Raw genomic sequence first — 19,356 nt, 5'->3', positions numbered from 1 at the left:
TGGTTTGGACTGAGCCCAAGTCAAACAAACAGATGGAATCACAAGGAGAGGCTAAGTCAATATTATGTTCCAAGATGGCCAATATTTTTTTTCAGTGTTCCTTGAAATGTGCCACACTCACAGCAGAACTATTCAGTAACCTGACACTAGCTCCTGTACTCTAGGTGTTCATTGGTTACATCCAGTGGCATTACTAAGGTTGATATCATCACCCCAGTGTGATAACTCATGCTGTTACTCATAGGTTGCTTGGCACACTCTGAGCCAGGCTAATACAGTGGGTCCTTGGCATCCACTGGGAAATGGTTCCAGGACCTCCCATGAATACCAAAATCCGTGGATGCTCAAGTCCCTTTAAACACAATGGCATAGTAAAATAGTGACCCTTATATAAAACAACAACAAAGGGGTCTGCGGCCTCACAAGAATGGAGACATATTGGATTGCAAAGGAAGTATCTTTGTTGTGATGCCTCACAAGGATGGAAACATATTGGACTGCAAAGGAAGTGTCTTTGCTGGAATTTGAAAATCTCCCAGGCCCACATGGCCAGAAGGAGGATGGGTCAACCTGCAAGATATGCCCCTCCATACCATCTTAACTTAACTTAAGAAGAGAAACAGCAAAACAAAGGTCTATGACTAACATCTTCAATTTTTTCCTGCCATTTGGTTTGTAACACCTTTACCTGATGAAGAAGCTAGTGAAGCTTTGAAAACTCGCAACATATATATTGTGCGTTTTTGTTGGCCAATAAAGGTATCACTGTTTGGTGGATTTTTGATTGGATTAACGGGGGGGGGGGGTATTTGTATTGTATTATATTATGTTGCATTAGAGATGCATTGTATTTTATGTGTTTATTGGTCTTTATTATTGTATTAGTGTATTGTATGTTACTGTATTTTATGGATTTGCTTTTGTAATATAAACCGCCTTGATCCTTTGGAAAGGTGGTATATAAATAAAATTTATTATATTATTATTGTTATAATCAAGTTTTTTAAAATTTTATTTTGGAATACAATTTTCAAGCCATGGTTGCTGGAATTTGTGTATAAAGAATCCATGGATACAGAGGGTCAACTGTTATCCCCAGCAGTAGATTAGAGCTCTGAAGCTCTGAAGAAGAGAGGCTGGCCTCCTTGCTAGTGACAGAGGGAGGTGGACTTGGACACCCAAAGAAACCATCTGTGTCCCAGGCTGTTCCGATCTACCTGCCTTGTTCCGAACTCCTGCAGGGATCTTGACACCATTCAGCGAAGGAGATGACTTCCAGGAATTCGCCACGGCATGCTGACAGCATCCCAGCCATCTTCCTTGCTGCATCCTGGTGGGTGAACCAGGTTTTCCCCTGGATCTTCAAAGTCCAGGAGTTCCAGTCTACCCTTGGAAAGGTGCAGCAGTACATACCGGAAGGCAATCCTTTCCCACAAGTGCACCAGGAGACAACCCTGTTTGAGATGTCACCCGGTGCGGTCGGCACCCTCCACACACACCCTAACAGGGTGGCCAAATGCCATAACCACAAAGGAGGACATGGCACTGCAAAATGTAGGACATTCAATAAAATGTTAGACATTACAAATAAAAGCTAAAAACGAATATAAATGTAAATTAATGCTTCTTAGTCCTGTTCAAAATAGAAGACATTTTGAAATTCCTCCTGGACAGAAGGCTGAAAAGGAGGATATGTCCTGGAAAAGGACAACATCTGCTCACCCTGTCCCCTAGAAACACCTCTGTTTATATCAACAACCTTTCAAGTCAAGGGTAGGCAACTTGTGGCCTTCAAGGTGGTTTCATCCTTAACTTCCATAATGAGGAATAACAAACAACGTGATCCAAAAACACAGTACCCCACCTCAAAAAGAGCAAAAAGGGTGGGGAATAAGGTTTTGTGTTCCACCGAAAACCAGAGTTGGTTGCCACTTTTACCAGACTTCTCAGAGTCAAAACAGAAATTATCCAGCGATCGAATCTTCCAACACATTTTTATATCAATGAGTATGTCTGTGTAGGGTTCCACTTTTAGCAAAGTAGTGGCAAGGGTTGGGCGCTAACTACTAATCGCCCAATAACCAATTTTCCTTCTCTAAATCCTCCCCTTGAAATTGCTGTTGCCCTGCCAGGAATAAAAATACAAGCATGTATCCTATAATTTGCTGCTTCTGTGTTATTAGCAGTTTGGAAGTCAGGGGCACAATTAAGATCTAGAAAACAGCATGGTGTTGTGTGTGGAGTGGTTAAATTTGCCATTCCAACATTGCGGTTCCAATAAAAATTGGACAAACCCACTAATGTCAAAATGTGTGTGTGTGTGTGTGTGTGTGTGTAATGACTAGGTGATCTGATTCCTATTATTCCCAGAAACAACTTAATGATTTTGGATTGAAGAAAGATTTTTTTAAAAAGACATTATTGGCCTTGCTCTCAAAGGATGTTTCCAAATGTGTTAAACTACAAATCCTGTCATTCTCATATAGTCATTGACCATATTGGCTGGGAATGATGGGGACTGTAGTCCAACACATCTGGAGGCATCCTGTTGGAGAAAGCAGGACTAGACCTAAATCTGTTAATGACAGAGAAATGGATTAACTTTTCCTCTCCCCATACCAATCCATTGAATGCAAGGGAACAAATATGTGCCTGCCTCACCCTCTACATTGCCCCATATCCTGCATATCCGGGAAGGGGTATAACCTCTGAATAGTTCCTATATGCCCCAAATCCGGCTAAGACAGATCAAGGCTGGATCAAGAAGAGTTAGATGCCTCATGCAATCCGACCTGGAGTATGTGGTGATTCAGGTTCATAATCATGTCATTGGGAGACTGTACACAAACAGGACATTTTAATGCTCATTTGGCACACATAACTCAAACAGTGAGCAATCCAGGAAAGCAATGTCAGCTGATCTTTTGCAAGGAATTATATTATAAGCACTGCATTGTTTCTATTTCTTAGAGTGGCTGGAAGTGCCAGGGAAGCTTTTTATGAAGACCATTACCTCATAACAAGAAATTGCATGCATTTTGTAATATATATTTATTTATAAATGTACAAAGGAAACATAAGAGAGAAGGCAGGTACCCCAAAAGGCACTGCCAGTGTGAAAGCATCTCTAGAAATCTCCAGGTCTTCCAGATGAACTCTATGGTCAACATCTGCTGGAAGCTGACCACAGAATTGTGCTGGAGAACCTACAAATGCCTAGAAAAGTGTTCTTTTTCTAGGTCATCCAGTGTGACCTCTGGTGGAAGTCGGCCATAGAGTCACATTGATTGGAAGACTTAGATATTCCTAGAGATAACTTATTAATCAAATCTGCAAAAGTCAAAGATATAAATGTGGAAGGCCAACTGTAACTCCAAAATTTGCACATTTGTCTTACTGCTGGTTTTTCGTAGTAAAAAAATATTTTACTTTATTAACTTTGCACTTCAAAGAAGTAAGGAAGCATCTGATGATTCCTCAGTTATGCTAATATTTAGCATGTTTTCCTGTGCCACTGCAGATGTTAATTTAACATACAAAGACTCCTGTTGCACTATGAAGAATAATGAATTTATTATGGCGGAAGCTTTTGTAAACTAGACTTGACTTCATCAAATGGGAAGAGTTCTACAGAAAGTACAGTCCTCCAGATGTGACTGCAACTCCCATCAGCCCTATCTCAAATTGTCAGTGGTGAAGACCACTGGGAGTTGCAGTCCAACCACACCTGGACAGATACATTTTGCACACCCATACTTTGGCCCATGAAACCACAGATTGCTTCTTATGCCATGAAAATTGTATTGTAGAGATACAAGAGCTGCCTTCTTATTTGTGGCATCCCAGTCATGAAACACTCCAAATGGTACCATGGTTGGCCTCATGTCAGTACCAAGTTAGATCTTGGCTTTCCCCCCAAGTTTTTGGAGGCCCTTAAATAACCCTCAATATTTCACAGATAAAAACTGGGACATGTGTGGCCAAGCAGCGTAAGTGTGGTCAAGATGGTAAAAGTTATTAATGAGGGAGAACATACAAGCTAGGAGAGGCTGCAGCAGTTTGCTTTTGCCTGAATCTACTGGGAAAGGCAAGATTCCACCCCGCTCTTCTTCTCTCTCCCCTGCTGAGTTAATTGGGTGCAAATTTCTTTTGCACTTTATTATTATTATTATTTATTATTAAACTTTATTTCTAAAGCGCTGTAATTTGAATTCAGTTTTCAGCAATAGAAGTAAGCTGAAGACGAAGGGGGCAAGTGGAAGGAGGAGAGATAAAGTGGGACATTTTAAAAGCAGCTGGAAAAGTGGGAAGACAGGGGATTAATCAGGGCAGTTGTAGGATATGCTTTAAAATGATGAATTACATCAGTGGCCATTTGTGGCCATGAGATGATGCTGATTTGCAGCTTCCATCTACCCCAGGTAGTCAGTGACCATGGGAATTGTAGTCTAAAAATGCATGGAGGGCTACAGTTGCCCACCCCAGACAACTGTGGCTTTTGTCTTCTATCTTGTTGTTCCTTTCTTCTTCATGTTAAATTATTTTCTTGAAGTTGGTTTATATCTGCTTTATTGAATACAATCCTTCCTGAGACCTGTGAACTGAGAGCAAGCTAGAAAAATTATAACAAGTAATTAATAATCTATATAGATACTATCTTTTTGTGGCTACAGAGTAACAGCATTACCACTGTAGATGTTTCCTTATTATTTGTTAATGTTATTTGCCATCAAATCAGTGTTGGTTTATGGTGACTCTAAAAATGAAGAAGCAGACCAAGTCTATGGGGTTTATCACACGGGGGGCAAAGCGCCCAAATCCCGTGCATAAATGTGGTTTAAATCCCAGGAAAATCCCGCAATGGGATTGTTTTCAGACATGAATTAAGCATTAGCGTGACATTAACAATACAAAAAGGAGCAAAATCCACAGTGCTTTTTTAACTTTGGGATTTTCTTGAAATTAAAAAGTGGCATGATTTTGTATATTTTTGCACTGGTTAATGTCACGTTAATGATTAACTCTGGCAATGTCGTCTGAAAACAATCCTGCTCTTGCAGGATTTTCCTGGGGTTAAAACCCGTTTATGCACGGGATTTGGCCACTTCCCTCCTGTGTGATAAACTTATGCTACAACTTACAGTGAGCTCTTGGTATCCACTGGGGTTTTGTTCCAGGAACCCCTGTGGATACCAAAATCTGTGGATACTCAAATCCCACTAAAAACAATGGCACAGTAAGATTGTGTGCTTTGTATAAAATGGCAAAATCAAGGCTTGCTTTTTGCAATTTATATATTTTAAAAATATTTTCACACTGTGGCTGCTCAAATCTGTGGATAAAAAAAATCAGCAGATATGGAAAGCTGACTGCATTTTGCTCAGTCTCAAAGGTGCCACAAGATCCCTTTGGATTCCTGTAAATGAGCAACTTCCATAAGCCCCAGTCATCAGCAGTCCTGTTCAGGTCTTGCACATTCAGGGTTGTGTCTTTCTTTATGTGATTTCCTCTTTACCTTCTGTCTTCCACTTTACTGAACATTATTGTTCTTTCCAATGAGTAATGGCATCTCGTGATGTTAGCTGTGTTAGTCTTTTGCAAACAAAACAAAACAGAGACTAATACACTTTGTTTGTCCTATACAGTACATATGCCAAATCAAACTGTTTGGTCTTTAAGATGCTATAAAACTCTTTTGTGGTTTTAACTGCTGATGTTGTTAATATGGATATCAATCTGTTAGTCCCAACCAAGATACTTGCTGAAATCAATGGGAAGTTGATAGATCATTCCCTGCGGAAGTAAAATTAAACCAACCTGAGTACACCTCTGGTTTCAGAAGCTCAGTGGGGTCAACTCTGGTTAGTACTTTGATAGGACAACCAGGGAATCTTGAAGTAGAGTTGGGGAACGTTGCCTGCAGGCCACATGCAGCCCTTGGGTCCCACTTTTGTGGGCACCAATGTCCCCCAATTAAAAAAAAAAATGTGCCATTTTGAGCCAAATTTTGTTCCAAACTATCCAGAAAACACACAAAATGCCCCAACCAACCATGCATAAGCATCTCAAATTGCCATTTGTTTTTGTTGTATGCCATTTCTGATTTATGGCAACCCTAAGGCACAGGCTTTTCTGGGGTTGTGACTTGCCCAATGTCACCTAGTGAGTTTCCACTAAACCACATTGTTCCTATACCACTCATGTTGTTGTTGTTGTTGTGTACCTTCAAGTCAGTTGCAACTTAAGGCAACCCTAAAGTGACCCTATCATGGAGTTTTCATGGCAAGAGTTGTTCAGAGCAGGTTTGCCAAGGTCACCCAATGGGTTTTATCTGGGAATCGAACCTGATCTCGAGTCGTAGTTCAACCTCAAACCACTGAGCCATGCTGGCTCTCTTCATAGCTAGGATTAACAACTGGAGTTGTTTAATCCCAGAGCTGGGCATGAAGCAGCCTGCCAGATGCTGGTGAACTGCAGGTACCATTAGCCTTAGCCAGGAGAGCCAATGGGAAGGAAAGCTAGGGACTGAAATCCATCCAACCATATTAAGAAGGCTGCATAATTCCCATCATTGATTTGGGCTACAAAAGAGTTGCATGGTCCTTTGAATTGTTAGAGACTGCCAGTCCCTGCTCAGCCAGAACTGAACAATCTTATCTTGGATCAATAGTGCTGGTTCACTTTGTTCTCTGGAGCTGTAATGTCAGATGAACAATCATCAACTAAAGCCAACAAACAGGAGCTAACATGGGGATGCCCTGAGGGGAAACCCTTGTGTGGCCATTTATTGACAGTCACAAACTGCCACAGCACTTCTAGCACAGGCAATTTGCCCAGAAATGGAGTGGGTCCCCTAACCCCTCTTCACTAAAGACTTTGTGGGCATTATTGTTGTGTGCCTTCAAGTAATTTCCGACTAATGTCAACGCTATCATGTGAGTTTTCTTGGAAAGATCTGTTCGGAGGGTTTGCCTTTGCCTTCCTCTGAGGCTGAGAGTGTCACCCAATAGGTTTCCATGGCCGAACAGGAATTTGAACCTTGGTTTCCATTACATGTCCAAAACACACTGCAAAAATAATCCAGTTTGAGACCACTTTAACTGCCATGGCTCAGTGCAAAGGAATCCTGGGAACTATCGTTTATTGTGGCACCAGAGTTTTCTGACACAGAAGGCTAAACATCTCACAAAACTACATTTTCCAGAATTCCCTAGCATTGAGCCAGGGCACTTAGAATCATAGAATCATAGAGTTGGAAGAGACCGCAAGGGCCATCCAGTCCAACCCCCTTCTGCCATGCAGGAAATCCAAATCAAAGCATCCCCGACAGATGGCCAGGAGACTCTATCACATCAACTTAAAGCAGTCTCAAACTAGATTATTTCTATAGTGTGTTTTGGACCATAATCCAACGCTCAAACCACTGCACCATGCTGGCGTTGTTTTTTTGGTGGGCACAGCTGTTGGTATTTCCTCCGTTTCCTTCATTTCCAAGCATTAAAAACAATTATTTTACAACACAAGGGTGGGAAATCCAGACATTAAATTGGGATAAGCAAGACGGATTTGTTTGTGATACAGATCAGGCTCCAACTGCATTTAAAATGTCTCCCACAAAATATATTAATGTTTTGTTTTATTGCTTTTTAAATCTTGTTTTAACATCTATTTACGTCTTCTTTTTCATGTGCAGGTGTTTGTTCTGAGGAGAGCATGACAGTAGTGTTTTTAAAGTGATGTTTCCAGATTTGAGTTCTGCCTCTTTCCTTTTTTAAAGCAGAAATTATTTAGATCTCATCTTCCCAGAAAATCTCTTTTTTGCAGTTTCCGCCTGTAAATGATGGAGAGTGTTTAAGGTCCAAAACACACTGCAGAAATGATCCAGTTTGAGACCGCTTTAACTGCCCTGGCTCAGTGTTAGGGAATCCTGGGAATTGTAGTTTGCTGTGGCACCAGAGGTCTTTCTGACAGAGAAGGCTAAACGTCTCACAAAACAGAATTCCCTGGCATTGAGTCAACAGGGCAGTTAAAGCGGTCTCAAACTGGATTATTTCTGCAGTGTGTGTGGGACCTATGTGTCCAATTGTATTGCGCTGCTCTCAATTTCTCAGGATTTCCACACAAAAAGTGGGCTTTTCAGGAACAAAACTCAACCCCGCTCTTCTCCTTTCCAAGGAACTCAATGAACTGCGAGGAAAAATGTCTCTGAGTGAATTGGGTCCAAAATTTAATTTTAAATCGAAAAACCGCCAGACAAAAAATAGACCAGTGCGCATGCGCCACAAGGAGAGAACTACAGCTCCCAGGAGGCATCGGTGAAAAGTCCGCTCGAGATCCATTCCCCATTGGAATTCCAGAAGAGTGAAGAGACCGAGCAAAATGGCGTCCAAAGAGGCGGATTGTTGCGCATGCGCAAGAGTACGCCTCCCTCCTAGCGCCGGCAGTCCTTGTCTGCGCGCTCAGTGTGGCTGCCAAATCGCGCATGCGCGGTACGCGTTCCTGGGAAGAACTGCCCTTGGAGCCATTTTGCGCCATTTTCATTTCATTTTTATTCCTCTGCGTTTCCCTGCATCCGCATTCGAGCGCCGTTCTACTGCTACTAACGGCCCGGGTCCCGAACGGTAGGGAGCGGGGGAAGGGTAAAAAATGGCGCCGCTGCTGCAGCATAAAAGGGTATTAGGGAGGAGGAGGAGGAAGAAAGCGCGGTTTGGGCTTCTGCGCATGCGCGCCTGTTCTTGTCTGTGTCGCAACGAAGCGCGGCCGAAGTGCATCATGGGAGCCTGGTTCTGCGAAGCTTGGCCGAAACGCTGCCGAAGTGCATCATGGGAGTCTGGCTCTGTCCAGGGTTCCACCATTTTAGCACAGATTCAGTCTCCCTTATGAATGATCCAAAATGCTTGGGACCAGAAGTGTTTGGGATTTTGGATTATTTGCATATACATAATGAGATATTAAGTTCCATATATATATATATATATATATATATATATATATATCTCATACAGATAGCCTGAAGGTCATTTTATAAGAATGGCCTGGGTACTATATTGTTTTAATGTATTTTAAGCATTTTTTCTCTCTTTAAAGCATTTGCTATTTTAGCATTGGATTTGTTTTAATGACTGTAGTAGTTTAATCCTATTGTAGTGTATGGTTTTTTGTATGTTTTTAACTATAGTGTTTTTTAATGTTGTAAGCCACCCTGAGTCCCAGGCTTGGGAGAAGGGCAGGATATTAATAATAATAATAATAGTAATAATAATAAGGTACCATATATACTTGACTATATGTTGACCTTATGTATAAGTCCAGGGCAGGTTTTGGGGTCAAAATTATGGATTTTGATATGAAGTGTGAATAAGTTGAGAGTAAAACCTAAGGGCATGTAGTAATGGATGAAGCAAACGAAAACAATGCCAAGAGTTAACTGAGTTGTGAGTTAGCAGAGGCACACCTCTGTTTTGTACTAATAATGTGTGACATTTGCTAATACTAAACATTGTCCTTCTGAACTAGAGTGGTATCTGTGATACATACTTTGTGCTGGTGTACCAAGACTTGTTCTTTGTAACTGCGACATGCACACTATAGACCTGTGCAAGGGAAAGAAGCATAAAGACAGAATGTGACAAGCAAATGGCAGAGCCTAAAATCAACCCAAGCCTTAAAAGAATAGAGCCAACATTGCGGTCGAGAAGTAAATGGAAAAGAGAAGTGACACTGTGTAATAAAACCGCTGCTAAGACCAACACAGAGTCCAACACTGAGATTCACTCAAACAAATAAATACAAAGGGGAAGGAAGGAAGGGTGGGACTGGATTGGGAAAGGAGGACTGAAGTCTCAGAACTGGATGAAGGAAGGAGAAACACAACAGTAAACAACAAAGATATTTCAAAACTTCCTGCTGCTAACAGAAGAGTAGCAGAAGGAAAATAACATTATTTTGCGTTCTTTTCCTCTTCAGCCATTATGTTTGAATTATGCTGGTGAGATCCTTGCCCTGAGTTAGCCACTAGAACTGTCAGTGAACAAACCCCAGCTTTCCTCTCCCTTTTACTACAATGGTGTCTTTTCCTTATGGTGTCCCATTTTAGTTATACATTGGTGGGATACAGACGGGCAGGGGAAGACGTCTTGGAGGTGTATTCTGCTGAATACGGAGCCTCCAGACCGCCCGCCCCGGGGGCGTGGCTCAGGAGATGGGGCTTCCACATGGGGGGCAGTGAAGACGCCTCACCTGGGGCCGTTTCTGACCTGCAGTTTCCAAACCGCCACCTCGGAGGACGCTGCAAAGAGAGAGGCAGCTTCCTCACGGGCGGCCAAAAACGGGGCTTTTTTTTTCCTTTGCCGGCTGGCGGATGCGCAGCTGCGCAGCTGCAGGGCTAAGCAGTGGCGGCAGAAACTTATGGGTACATTTAAAGTGCCCAAGCCCCTTTAAAACTTTTTCCCCCGCTCTGCCCAAGAACAATGGTGGTCTCCTGCCAGCTGGTGATCAGCTGGTGTTGGCATCCTTGCCCGCTTGCACTTTGCCAGTGTCACCAGCATCATAGATGCCTCCTCTCCTTTGGTCCCCGCACTCCTGCTGAATCTGCAATGCACAGCCACAGCTGTCGCCGCTGCCACCGCTGTCCCCCTGCCATCCCCCATCACCTCCCTTGTACATATGTAAATATTTACAGTTTTAGGGGTTTTTATTGTTAGGTGAAAATGGCACAGGAATGTGTGTAGGGGCTCACCTTAAAGTCCAAACTTTCCAAGCAGCGCATGCGTACATGTTGCTCTAGGGTTAGGGTTAGGGTTAGGGTTATGAGTCTTAAAATGCGCTGCAGCTGTGCTGCAGCTTCCACACCTGCATGGCAGCTGACGTTGCAATTAAAGCCTGACTGCAAACTGCGCATGTTCCAGGACCCCGACTCATTATGCGATGCAGCAGACACGGAGCTTTTAAATGGGCAACTTAAATTAGCGGCGTAGCAATTCTGGCGTACCGGTGCAGCAGCTTACAGACGGAGCTGCGCAGCTGCGCATCAAACGGAAAAGAAGCGGAGAAAAGCAGCACCTTTTTAATGCCGCCTCTTCCCGCTTGGGGCGTGCGGGGGGCGTGTTCATGGCAGCATTCAGGTAAGGCCCGTCTGAAGGCTCTACCTTCATGACGTCATGAATACACCCCTTTTTGCCCGTCTGTATCCCGCCATTATGTGGCTTTCCTCTTACCGTGGTTGGGTCTCCACATTTGTGGAATCAGTGTGAATCACTTCACATTCTTCTGAGCTAATTCAGTCCTGATCCAATTTTAGCTAAATTTGGTTTGGGACGCTACAGCGCTAGTAGAACATCTTGCTCTCTTGATAACTACTCACAGTTAATGCTGGTCATCCAAGAACAACTTTCCATAATTGGCGTCTTCTAGATGCTTGGACTACAACCTCCATCACCCATCTGAATGCTCATTCTCTGTGCTGTGTGGGGACAATAGCAATTGTGGTCAAGTACAACTAGATGTCACCAAGTTTAGAAAAGACTGCTAAGAATATAAGATGGTGCCAGCTACTAAGTGAGATTCTTGTTCCATCATTCTTGCTTAATGTTTTCCAGTGCAGACTTGGAAAACCTTTCAGCCCATAGGCTCAGTATGACCAACAGAGGCTTGCCATGGTTTCAATCACTCTAGAAGACTCTGGGTTCCTCATCTGTAATAATATATTAATTCTGCATTTGTTATACAGAGAAACAACCTTTTTTTTTTTGCAATCTTAAAAAGACATGTTAGTTGTTTTGGTGATAAAGATTCTCTCCTCACTTACCTCACGGTTCAGGCCTCTCTTGAAATTGTTTCAGCTTTACTGCATGTGATGAGGTTTGGCTTCAATAGAATGAAATAGTACAATCAACTTAGCATGAAAATTTATGAAAATTCAACTTTGTGAATTAGTTTTCCTCTTCCCGTTTCTTTCAGTAACATGGCTCTGGTATCAGCTGATTCCCGCATTGCTGAACTCCTGGGGGAGTTACATCAGCTTATCAAGCAAACACAGGTAACACAAAACTTTTCCTGTGTATCTGAAGTGATGCGAATTTGGTTGGAGACCAGAGAGTCTCCTCAGCTTATGGTTATCCACAGTAGCAGAAGAGAAGACTTTCCCAGCTGTTTCTTGGGATGGAGAGCATATTTTTAACTGATGGCTTGATTTAACAGTGTGTCAGAGAGTCAGTATAGTTGGGATTGACTGGAAGAAGAAGGAACAGAGGAGAAGTGATTTGGGTATGACAGCTTGGGGAGACATGGCATGTGTGATACAAGAGAAGTTGTGTTGCCAGTACATTACCCAAAGGCACTTTTGTTGTCAGGAAGAACGATCGAGGAGTGAACACAACTTGGTGAACATCCAGAAAACACATGAGAGGATGCAGACAGAAAATAAAAGTGAGTTGGGACTGAACACATCATAATGGCTCAGTAAAATTTGCAGTGGGACCATGTGCAGTAGGATTTTTGAAAATCTGCCTTCCTCCCAGATGTGGAATACAACTTCCCTCTCCTCACCACTAGTCAGAACACCCAACTTTCAGGCCAGCTAGGTTTTGGTAGCCCAACACAGCTAGAGAAACCTGTGTTAGCAAATATTTCTGATTGCTGCATCTCAAAAGGGATACGGTGCATCTGGAAAGGTGGCAAAAACGACAACCCAAACGGTAAGGGAAGTTGCTGGAGTAACTGTCACATTAGAAAAGGTTACAACATTTGGGAATATTTAATTTACAAAACAAGGGTGTATAATATATGATTTGAGACAGCACCTAGGCGATGCCTTCCTTCCTCTCAGAAAATCAGAAGCTGGGGTCTCCCATTGAAACTCAAATATGCAATATTTAAGACAGACATCTGTCTGTTTTTCCTCAGTCTCTGTATTATATGACCAAATTACAACATCATCTTCATGCAGTGGGTGAAAAAACTGGAATTCACAAAAGAAAATATGGTGATGCCTAGCATTTAGTTGTTGTGTGCCTTCAAGTCATTTCTGATTTATGGCGATCCTGTCACAGGGTAGTTGGTTTTGTTGTTGTTGTTGTTGTTGTTGTTTTGCAAGGTTTGCTCAGATGGGGTTTGCCTTTGCCTTTCTCTGAGGCGGAGAGGGTCTGACATGTCCACGTTCATCCAGTGGGCCAGGTGGGAATTTGAACTCTGGTCTCCAGAGTGACAACTTCAGAAATGGCTTTGCCTCATGTGCCCATTTATTTATTTATTTGAACTGGTCTTTCAGTAGCCAGGATCAGAGGCAGCTTACTCTTAACACCACTTCTAGGAGTTGTTGCCCTCATGGGCTACTTGTAAGTTTCGTGTTGGTATCTGGCTTATCAGTGTGGGAAGCTCAAGTGGGATAAGAGAGATTCTTGGTTTAATCTAGCATTAGGCTCTTCTTATGTTCTTTTTACCTATAAAGCAGCCTTGTCCAGTTTGTCTATAACGCAGCCTTGTCTTTCCCAGTTCTCCTACCAGGTATACTCCTTGTCTAAAGGGCTCAATGTCAGGGACAGGATATATGGGAAGCTCAAAGCTATATGCCTCATGCCTGTCTTTCTTTCTCTCAGTCTCTCCATATTATCGGACCAAGTTGCGTGGTCTCTACACAACAGCCAAGGCTGATGCAGAGGCTGAATGCAAGTGAGTGTAACTGAACATTATTCTTGTGCAGAGAGGACTTGATCCCTTTTTAAAAGGTTTACACTCACTCTTTCTTTGCCTCCTTTTCAGTATCCTACGTAAGGACTTGGATAAAATTGCTGAGATAAAGTCTCTTCTGGAAGAACGTCGTATTGGTGAGTGCAGCAGACTCCTGAGGAGACTAGATCAAGTGTATTGGGTGAACTGCCTTTGAACCACACAACAAATTGCTCCAGAACCATCTCGTGCTAAGCCAGCATCTTAGCTAGTTTGAAAGCAGGGTTTTTGGGTGTGGGTGAGCTTGACTTCCTATAGCAGCAAGGGTTCTAAAAATCAGATGAGAGGCCTATCCTTCCTTGAGGAAAAAGTTGGGAGAGCCATGAAGGTACTTGTAAAGAGCTAACATGTTTCAGACTACTGGCTGGCTGAGGGAAAGGGACTCAGGCCTCTTGTTTATATGGAATAGCCTTGTGCTATTTTTCAATGAATAGTTGCTGCTTCAGCCCTTTTGCCCCATTTGTTAGGCCAGTTGAAGAGAGGAGTGTGACCCACCCTCCTGATTTGACCATTGGATGCACTGGTGAGGAGAGCACAGAAGCTCCAGAAGTTCTGGACTAAAGTTGGCAATGAATGAGGATGAAAGTTTGTAAGTGGCAGGTAGGCCCTCTGCCTCCTGTGATTTGGAAATGCCTGTTAATGGTTCAAGGCATTTGTAGCATACTTTAAAGAGAAGTTTCAAAAATCCTTGTGATGAAAGAATTACATGGCTTTGGCATCTGCACTCATCCATGGCATGGAATGGAAACAGAATAACAGTATTATTGATTTCAGAGGAACAGGCTTGTCAGGTTAGTCTGAAATATGGGAGATTTGCCCCAATCTTAAAGACCGAAGAAGATGTTTTGTAATCTTAAATTGTAAAGTTGGCTTTAAAAAGTTAGATTGGACCTTTGCATTTGTCATTGCTTGGGTGGTTGGGTCCCTAATGATTTTTTTAAAGCTAACCAAGTCCTCCTGGTGTCTTTCCTTCTCTTCTCACAGCTGCCAAGATCGCTGGCCTTTACAATGACTCAGAGCCACCACGCAAAACCATGCGCAGGGGTGTGTTGATGACGCTTCTCCAGCAGTCAGCCATGACGCTTCCCTTGTGGATTGGGAAACCTGGAGAAAAGTGATTATTCAGGGAGTGTGATGGTTGCTGAGAAGTCATCTTGAGTGGCTGCATTTCAGTGGGTGTGCTTACATCCCTTTATTCCCTGACATTTCTGCAGGCCTCCCCCACTCTGTGGTGCCATTCCTGCCTCTAGCGATTATGTGGCCAAACCAGGGGACAAAGTGGCAGCTCGTGTCAAGGCAGTTGATGGGGATGAGCAGTGGATCTTGGCTGAAGCTGTGAGCTACAACCATGCCACCAACAAGTGAGTGTGTGTAGTGGATTATGAGTGATAGTTTTGACTGACAGGCCATTGTGACATTTGTTAATTGACCCTAAATTGGTCCATGAACAAACACAGTCATCAAATATAATAGTTTCTCTTAAGAGCACTGAAGTCATGTTCAGTGGTTCTGAAACCTGCAACATCCTTTTCAGCAGCTCAGAGAAAATGGATTTGCAGTGTCCTAGTAAGAAAGGGATAATGCTGGGAAAAAGTGATTTTGTTCCATTTATTCACTTTGGAAATGACCCATGGAGGTGTATTAACTTTTGCAGCTTCCTAAAACACAGGAGGTCCCCCCCCCCCCCCCAAATGAGCAACATTTAGACAACACTGGCTTTCTCATGAATTTTCCAGATTTCCTTTAGCTAAGGAACTCCAGTTAGTAGGCTGGATGTAGCTTGCACGGGGGATTTATCTAATCTACAGGGTTCTGCTTGTCCCTGTGAATAATTGGAGGCAAAAGTTTATTTAAGACCCAATCCCAAGATCCTGTTTAAAATCTGAGAAGCCGTTGTAGTGGAGCTTCTTAAGTATACATGTGTAGAATTTTTGTACTTTGTATATGTGTTAAATTATCCAAATTGGTAAGAATTACATCTGGTCCTTCCCACTTTCCTTTGATCCTATACATGTTGCCCTTGGCCTTACCTGCTGTTGCAATGCAGCTCATGAGACCTTTCCTAAATTGGAATTCAGCCAGTGGTGCAAAACAAGATTCCGTGATCTTTATTAAGTCAAGGGTGCAGAGATTTCCCCACCCAAATAGTGCTCACAGTGGTCTTGATTTGAGGCTTTGGATTGTCTTTTGGTTGAAGGTCCCTTTTTTGTTAGTTTGTCCCAACTTCAGGCCCACAATCTGCTGTATAACATCTAAATTACTGTGAATTCTCACCCACTATTTTCCCTTTTCCAGGTATGAAGTGGATGACATTGATGAAGAGGGGAAAGAGTAAGTGATTGTTGTGGTCTGGTGGGGGGGGGGGTCTGCTGTGAGGTATGTAAGAGATGAGATTTTCCCATCTTCATTTGTATCCTTTCCTCCCCAGACGCCATACTCTGAGCCGACGTCGCATCATTCCCCTGCCCCAGTGGAAAGCCAACCCTGAAACAGATCCTGAGGCCCTTTTCCAGAAAGACCAGCTGGTCCTGGCCTTATACCCACAGACTACCTGCTTCTACAGAGCACTTATCCACACTCCACCACAGCGGGTAAGGAGGAGATCATGAGACAGTGCTTCAGTTTTATGTACGGTTCTGGCTCTTCCTCATCCATTGGTTCATTCAAAATAAAAACTACCTTGACCACTTCTCTAGAACACTTCTCACCATTTCTAGGTCCTCCAGCATGATAGTATGGTAATGCTTGAGTTTAAGTTGACCATAGAATCACACTGGAGGTCCTAGAAATGCCTAGAGAGAAAATATTTTTCAGATGTGGATAAGTGAAACTACAGGTATCAAATCTGTGGATATGGAGGTTGTACTGCACCCCAATGCACTCTAGAGAGCGTGTGGCAATTTCTCCATATTTAAAATAAAAACCAGCTATTTCAGGCCTGAGAGAGGCTTTTTTCCAACAGAAAGTGGGCCAGAAGGTGAACCAGGGGCTTAGGGTGGGTTGGTAATTTGCCCCCTGACTGGCAACAGTTGCTCATTCACTAATATATGATTAAGTGAAAATGGATGTAAATGCTTCCAGTGTCCTACATCCATGTGAGAGGATGTATGTGAGTCCAAAGCTGTACATGATTGATGTATACTGCTGACAAATAATGGCAAAAATGTGGTCCATGGTTTTTTGAGTGCAGCTCCCAATCAGTTCTAACCAGTACAGCCAAAGTTTAGGGTTGTATCCAAGTACGTCTGGCCTCACCCAGCACTTCCCTCACTGCTTTGTTTCCTGCTTCCCAGCATGCTTGTCATTGGGAGGGCTTTGTCCCATTTTGCACTTAAAATCTACATTTTCCCAAGCATTATGCTGTTGGCGGGTACCATGACTGTATGGACTGTGAGACAGATAACTGCCCTGTCAGTTGGGTTGAGGGTTAGGCTAGTCCATCCCTCAGTTTGGGTTATGTAACGCTATAGGGAACTGGTGTTGAAGCAAAAGTTTAGATTGTAGGAAAATGAGGTAGTGAAACTAGGGTCTGTCACTTTGGGAAATAATGTTTAATTCTTTCCCTTTTCTCTCTCCCTTAGCCCCAGGATGATTACTCAGTGCTGTTTGAGGACACCAGCTATGCAGATGGTTACTCTCCACCTCTCAATGTGGCTCAGCGCTATGTAGTGGCTTGCAAGGAAACCAAAAAGAAGTGACAATGCCCTCTAGTGAATGATGGAGTGAAGTGTCAGAGAACTAGATCTGCCAAATGGACTTCTGCTATGGCAAATTTAATAAAGCCTACAAGGTCATTAGTGCCAGCATCTTGGAGCTTAACCCTGCAAAAGGTTTTGGGGAGAATGGAAGGAGTGAGAATGGAAGAAGAGAAATATGGATGTTGTCCTGGATAGAAATGTAATGAACGAAACCATGTTTTTGTAAGCCTGGTGTTATTACTACTGGGTTTTGCGGTCTCCTAGATTCAGAGCTCAGGACAGTGGGATTGTTTGATTTGTTACACAGCAATGACATCATGCCTGCAACTTTGTTTTATTTGTTACATAGCAACAACAACATGCCTGCAGTTTGTATTAGGATGCAATCTTTTTCTCTCACTGTACCCCACATCCCTTCGTCCATTGCTCAGTTCCTTCACAGAGTATCTCCCTTCCCTATTAGCTTAGTACCTTTATTAATCTGCCTCAAGTTGCAAAATATTGTGCAGGTTTTCATGAACTGTTCATCAGACAAGATTTCAGGTGTCTCAAACCATTTCAGTTCCTGATACAGCCTGATTTGAATGGGATATCTCCCATTTTCCATCTTAATATTGTAACCAGATGCAAGCTTCAATCTTGAGTTTGTCAGCAGTCTTACCAGATGAAGAGCTTCAGATACCATTTTGTGGCCTTTGAATGGGCCTAAGAAAAATGTTACACTAACATGGATTTTAGCATTTTCTTTTGGGAGTAAAAACACCCAGTGTGGCTACCTTTTGCTTTTTGTCCTTCCTCATTGAGTAACTCAGATCCTATGTGCCAATGAACTTTATCCAGTGGCTTTTAATCTTGTTAAAAGTCCATGAAACGTCTTACAGAGTTTACTGATTAACACTGTTAACTGCCTGGTCACATTGATAAAACCATTGCCAAAATTTAGGCCAGATCTTGATAACAGGTGTGAGGGCAGCAGACTGTCTTGTAATGGGCGTTTAACCTGCCTGTCTTAGATTTGGACAAAGCATTTGAGGATATTTTAGTGTGTTTTCTTACTATTATTGATCCTGTGATCTGATCTACTGTGTTCCACTAAATGATTGTGAGTGTCTCCTCCTCTGCCTACTCATAACCTAGGTTTCACCCAGGCCCATCAGTACTCAAAGTCATTGCCTCAAGAAGACAAACTCGCCCTGCCTTCATTTACCAGTAGAGTATTTTTTTTTAAATCATGTTGGCAATTCCATGCAATGGTGGGGCTTCTGGTGAGCCAGATTCTAACTTTCTGTGATTGTGATATTGGCTATTGAGGGCATCTCAGAATATGTCACACTCAGATTGATCTGGGTGTGTGGCAGTTCTAGAATGCTACTGCCCAAAAGTGTTTTTGGCAACTGGTTCAGGATTCCAAAAATGTCCAGTATGAATAAACAAGACCAGATATTTTCAGAATACTGCATGCATAGCTAAATTCTGCTTTTGCACGATACTGCTGTAGAATGGCCTGCACATTCACAATCCTGGGAATGGCAGACACAGAAATAACCTCAGTAGCCAGCAGCTCTGTGTATACTTGCTAGTTATTAAGACTGAAAAGGTAAAACACCTAGTGAAAATGTCTGGTGAAATGTCAAAAACCGCGAGGGGTTGAAGGATGTTTATAGTTTATAGTGTGTAGCTCTTCAGTTCTCTTTTCATGAGTAACAGAAGCAACAGCAGAAGTCATTGTACAAGCTTATAAGAGACCAGCCCACTAGACAATGAGGATGCATTAAGCAAAATGGCCTTTTCAGTTGCAAAAAATAAGATGAGGGCAAATTTGGAGCCACCATGGTGTAGTGGTTTGACTGTTGGACTAGAACTCCAGCAGATCAGAGTTCAAATCCCTGCTCAGCCATGGAAACTCAGTAGGTAACCTTCAGCAAATTATACC

At 42.7% G+C, this 19,356-nt stretch overlaps 1 protein-coding gene across 3 annotated transcripts; it reads left to right on the top strand.

The window, feature by feature from the left end:
* Nucleotides 1-8,372: 8,372 nt before the first annotated feature.
* Nucleotides 8,373-18,198, top strand: LOC149303565 (SAGA-associated factor 29). 3 transcript variants are annotated; one of them, XM_089480350.1, is made up of 10 exons: nucleotides 8,388-8,621; nucleotides 11,959-12,037; nucleotides 12,351-12,426; nucleotides 13,596-13,668; nucleotides 13,759-13,823; nucleotides 14,710-14,839; nucleotides 14,940-15,086; nucleotides 16,021-16,056; nucleotides 16,154-16,316; nucleotides 17,307-18,198. In XM_089480350.1, exons 2-10 carry the CDS (start codon nucleotides 11,963-11,965, stop codon nucleotides 17,421-17,423), a joined length of 882 nt encoding a protein of 293 aa, XP_089336476.1. In that variant the 5' UTR covers nucleotides 8,388-8,621; nucleotides 11,959-11,962; the 3' UTR covers nucleotides 17,424-18,198. The 3 variants fall into 3 exon arrangements, 2 of the variants coding, with proteins under 2 accessions (XP_089336476.1, XP_089336477.1); XM_089480351.1 differs by having other exon boundaries at nucleotides 8,611-8,621; nucleotides 12,355-12,426; XR_016271973.1 differs by lacking the exon at nucleotides 17,307-18,198 and having other exon boundaries at nucleotides 8,373-8,621; nucleotides 14,710-14,769; nucleotides 16,154-16,206.
* The last annotated feature ends 1,158 nt before the right edge of the window (nucleotides 18,199-19,356 follow it).

The sequence above is a fragment of the Sceloporus occidentalis genome, unplaced genomic scaffold, assembly GCF_023333645.1.
Source record: "Sceloporus occidentalis isolate IW3139 unplaced genomic scaffold, rSceOcc1.0.p SCAF_14, whole genome shotgun sequence".
In the NCBI taxonomy this organism is placed as follows: Eukaryota; Metazoa; Chordata; class Lepidosauria; order Squamata; family Phrynosomatidae; genus Sceloporus; species Sceloporus occidentalis.
Note: the sequence above shows the minus strand (reverse complement) of the source record. Positions and strands in the feature narration are given on the sequence as shown.

Excerpts from the sequence above, each read along its gene's own strand:
- LOC149303565 (XM_089480350.1), top strand. The coding sequence starts at position 11,963 with ATGGCTCTGGTATCAGCTGATTCCCGCATTGCTGAACTCCTGGGGGAG. Across the intron at positions 12,038-12,350 it reads AGCTTATCAAGCAAACACAG|GAAGAACGATCGAGGAGTGA; the intron begins GTAACACAAAAC and ends TTTTGTTGTCAG. Across the intron at positions 12,427-13,595 it reads GATGCAGACAGAAAATAAAA|TCTCTCCATATTATCGGACC; the intron begins GTGAGTTGGGAC and ends TCTTTCTCTCAG.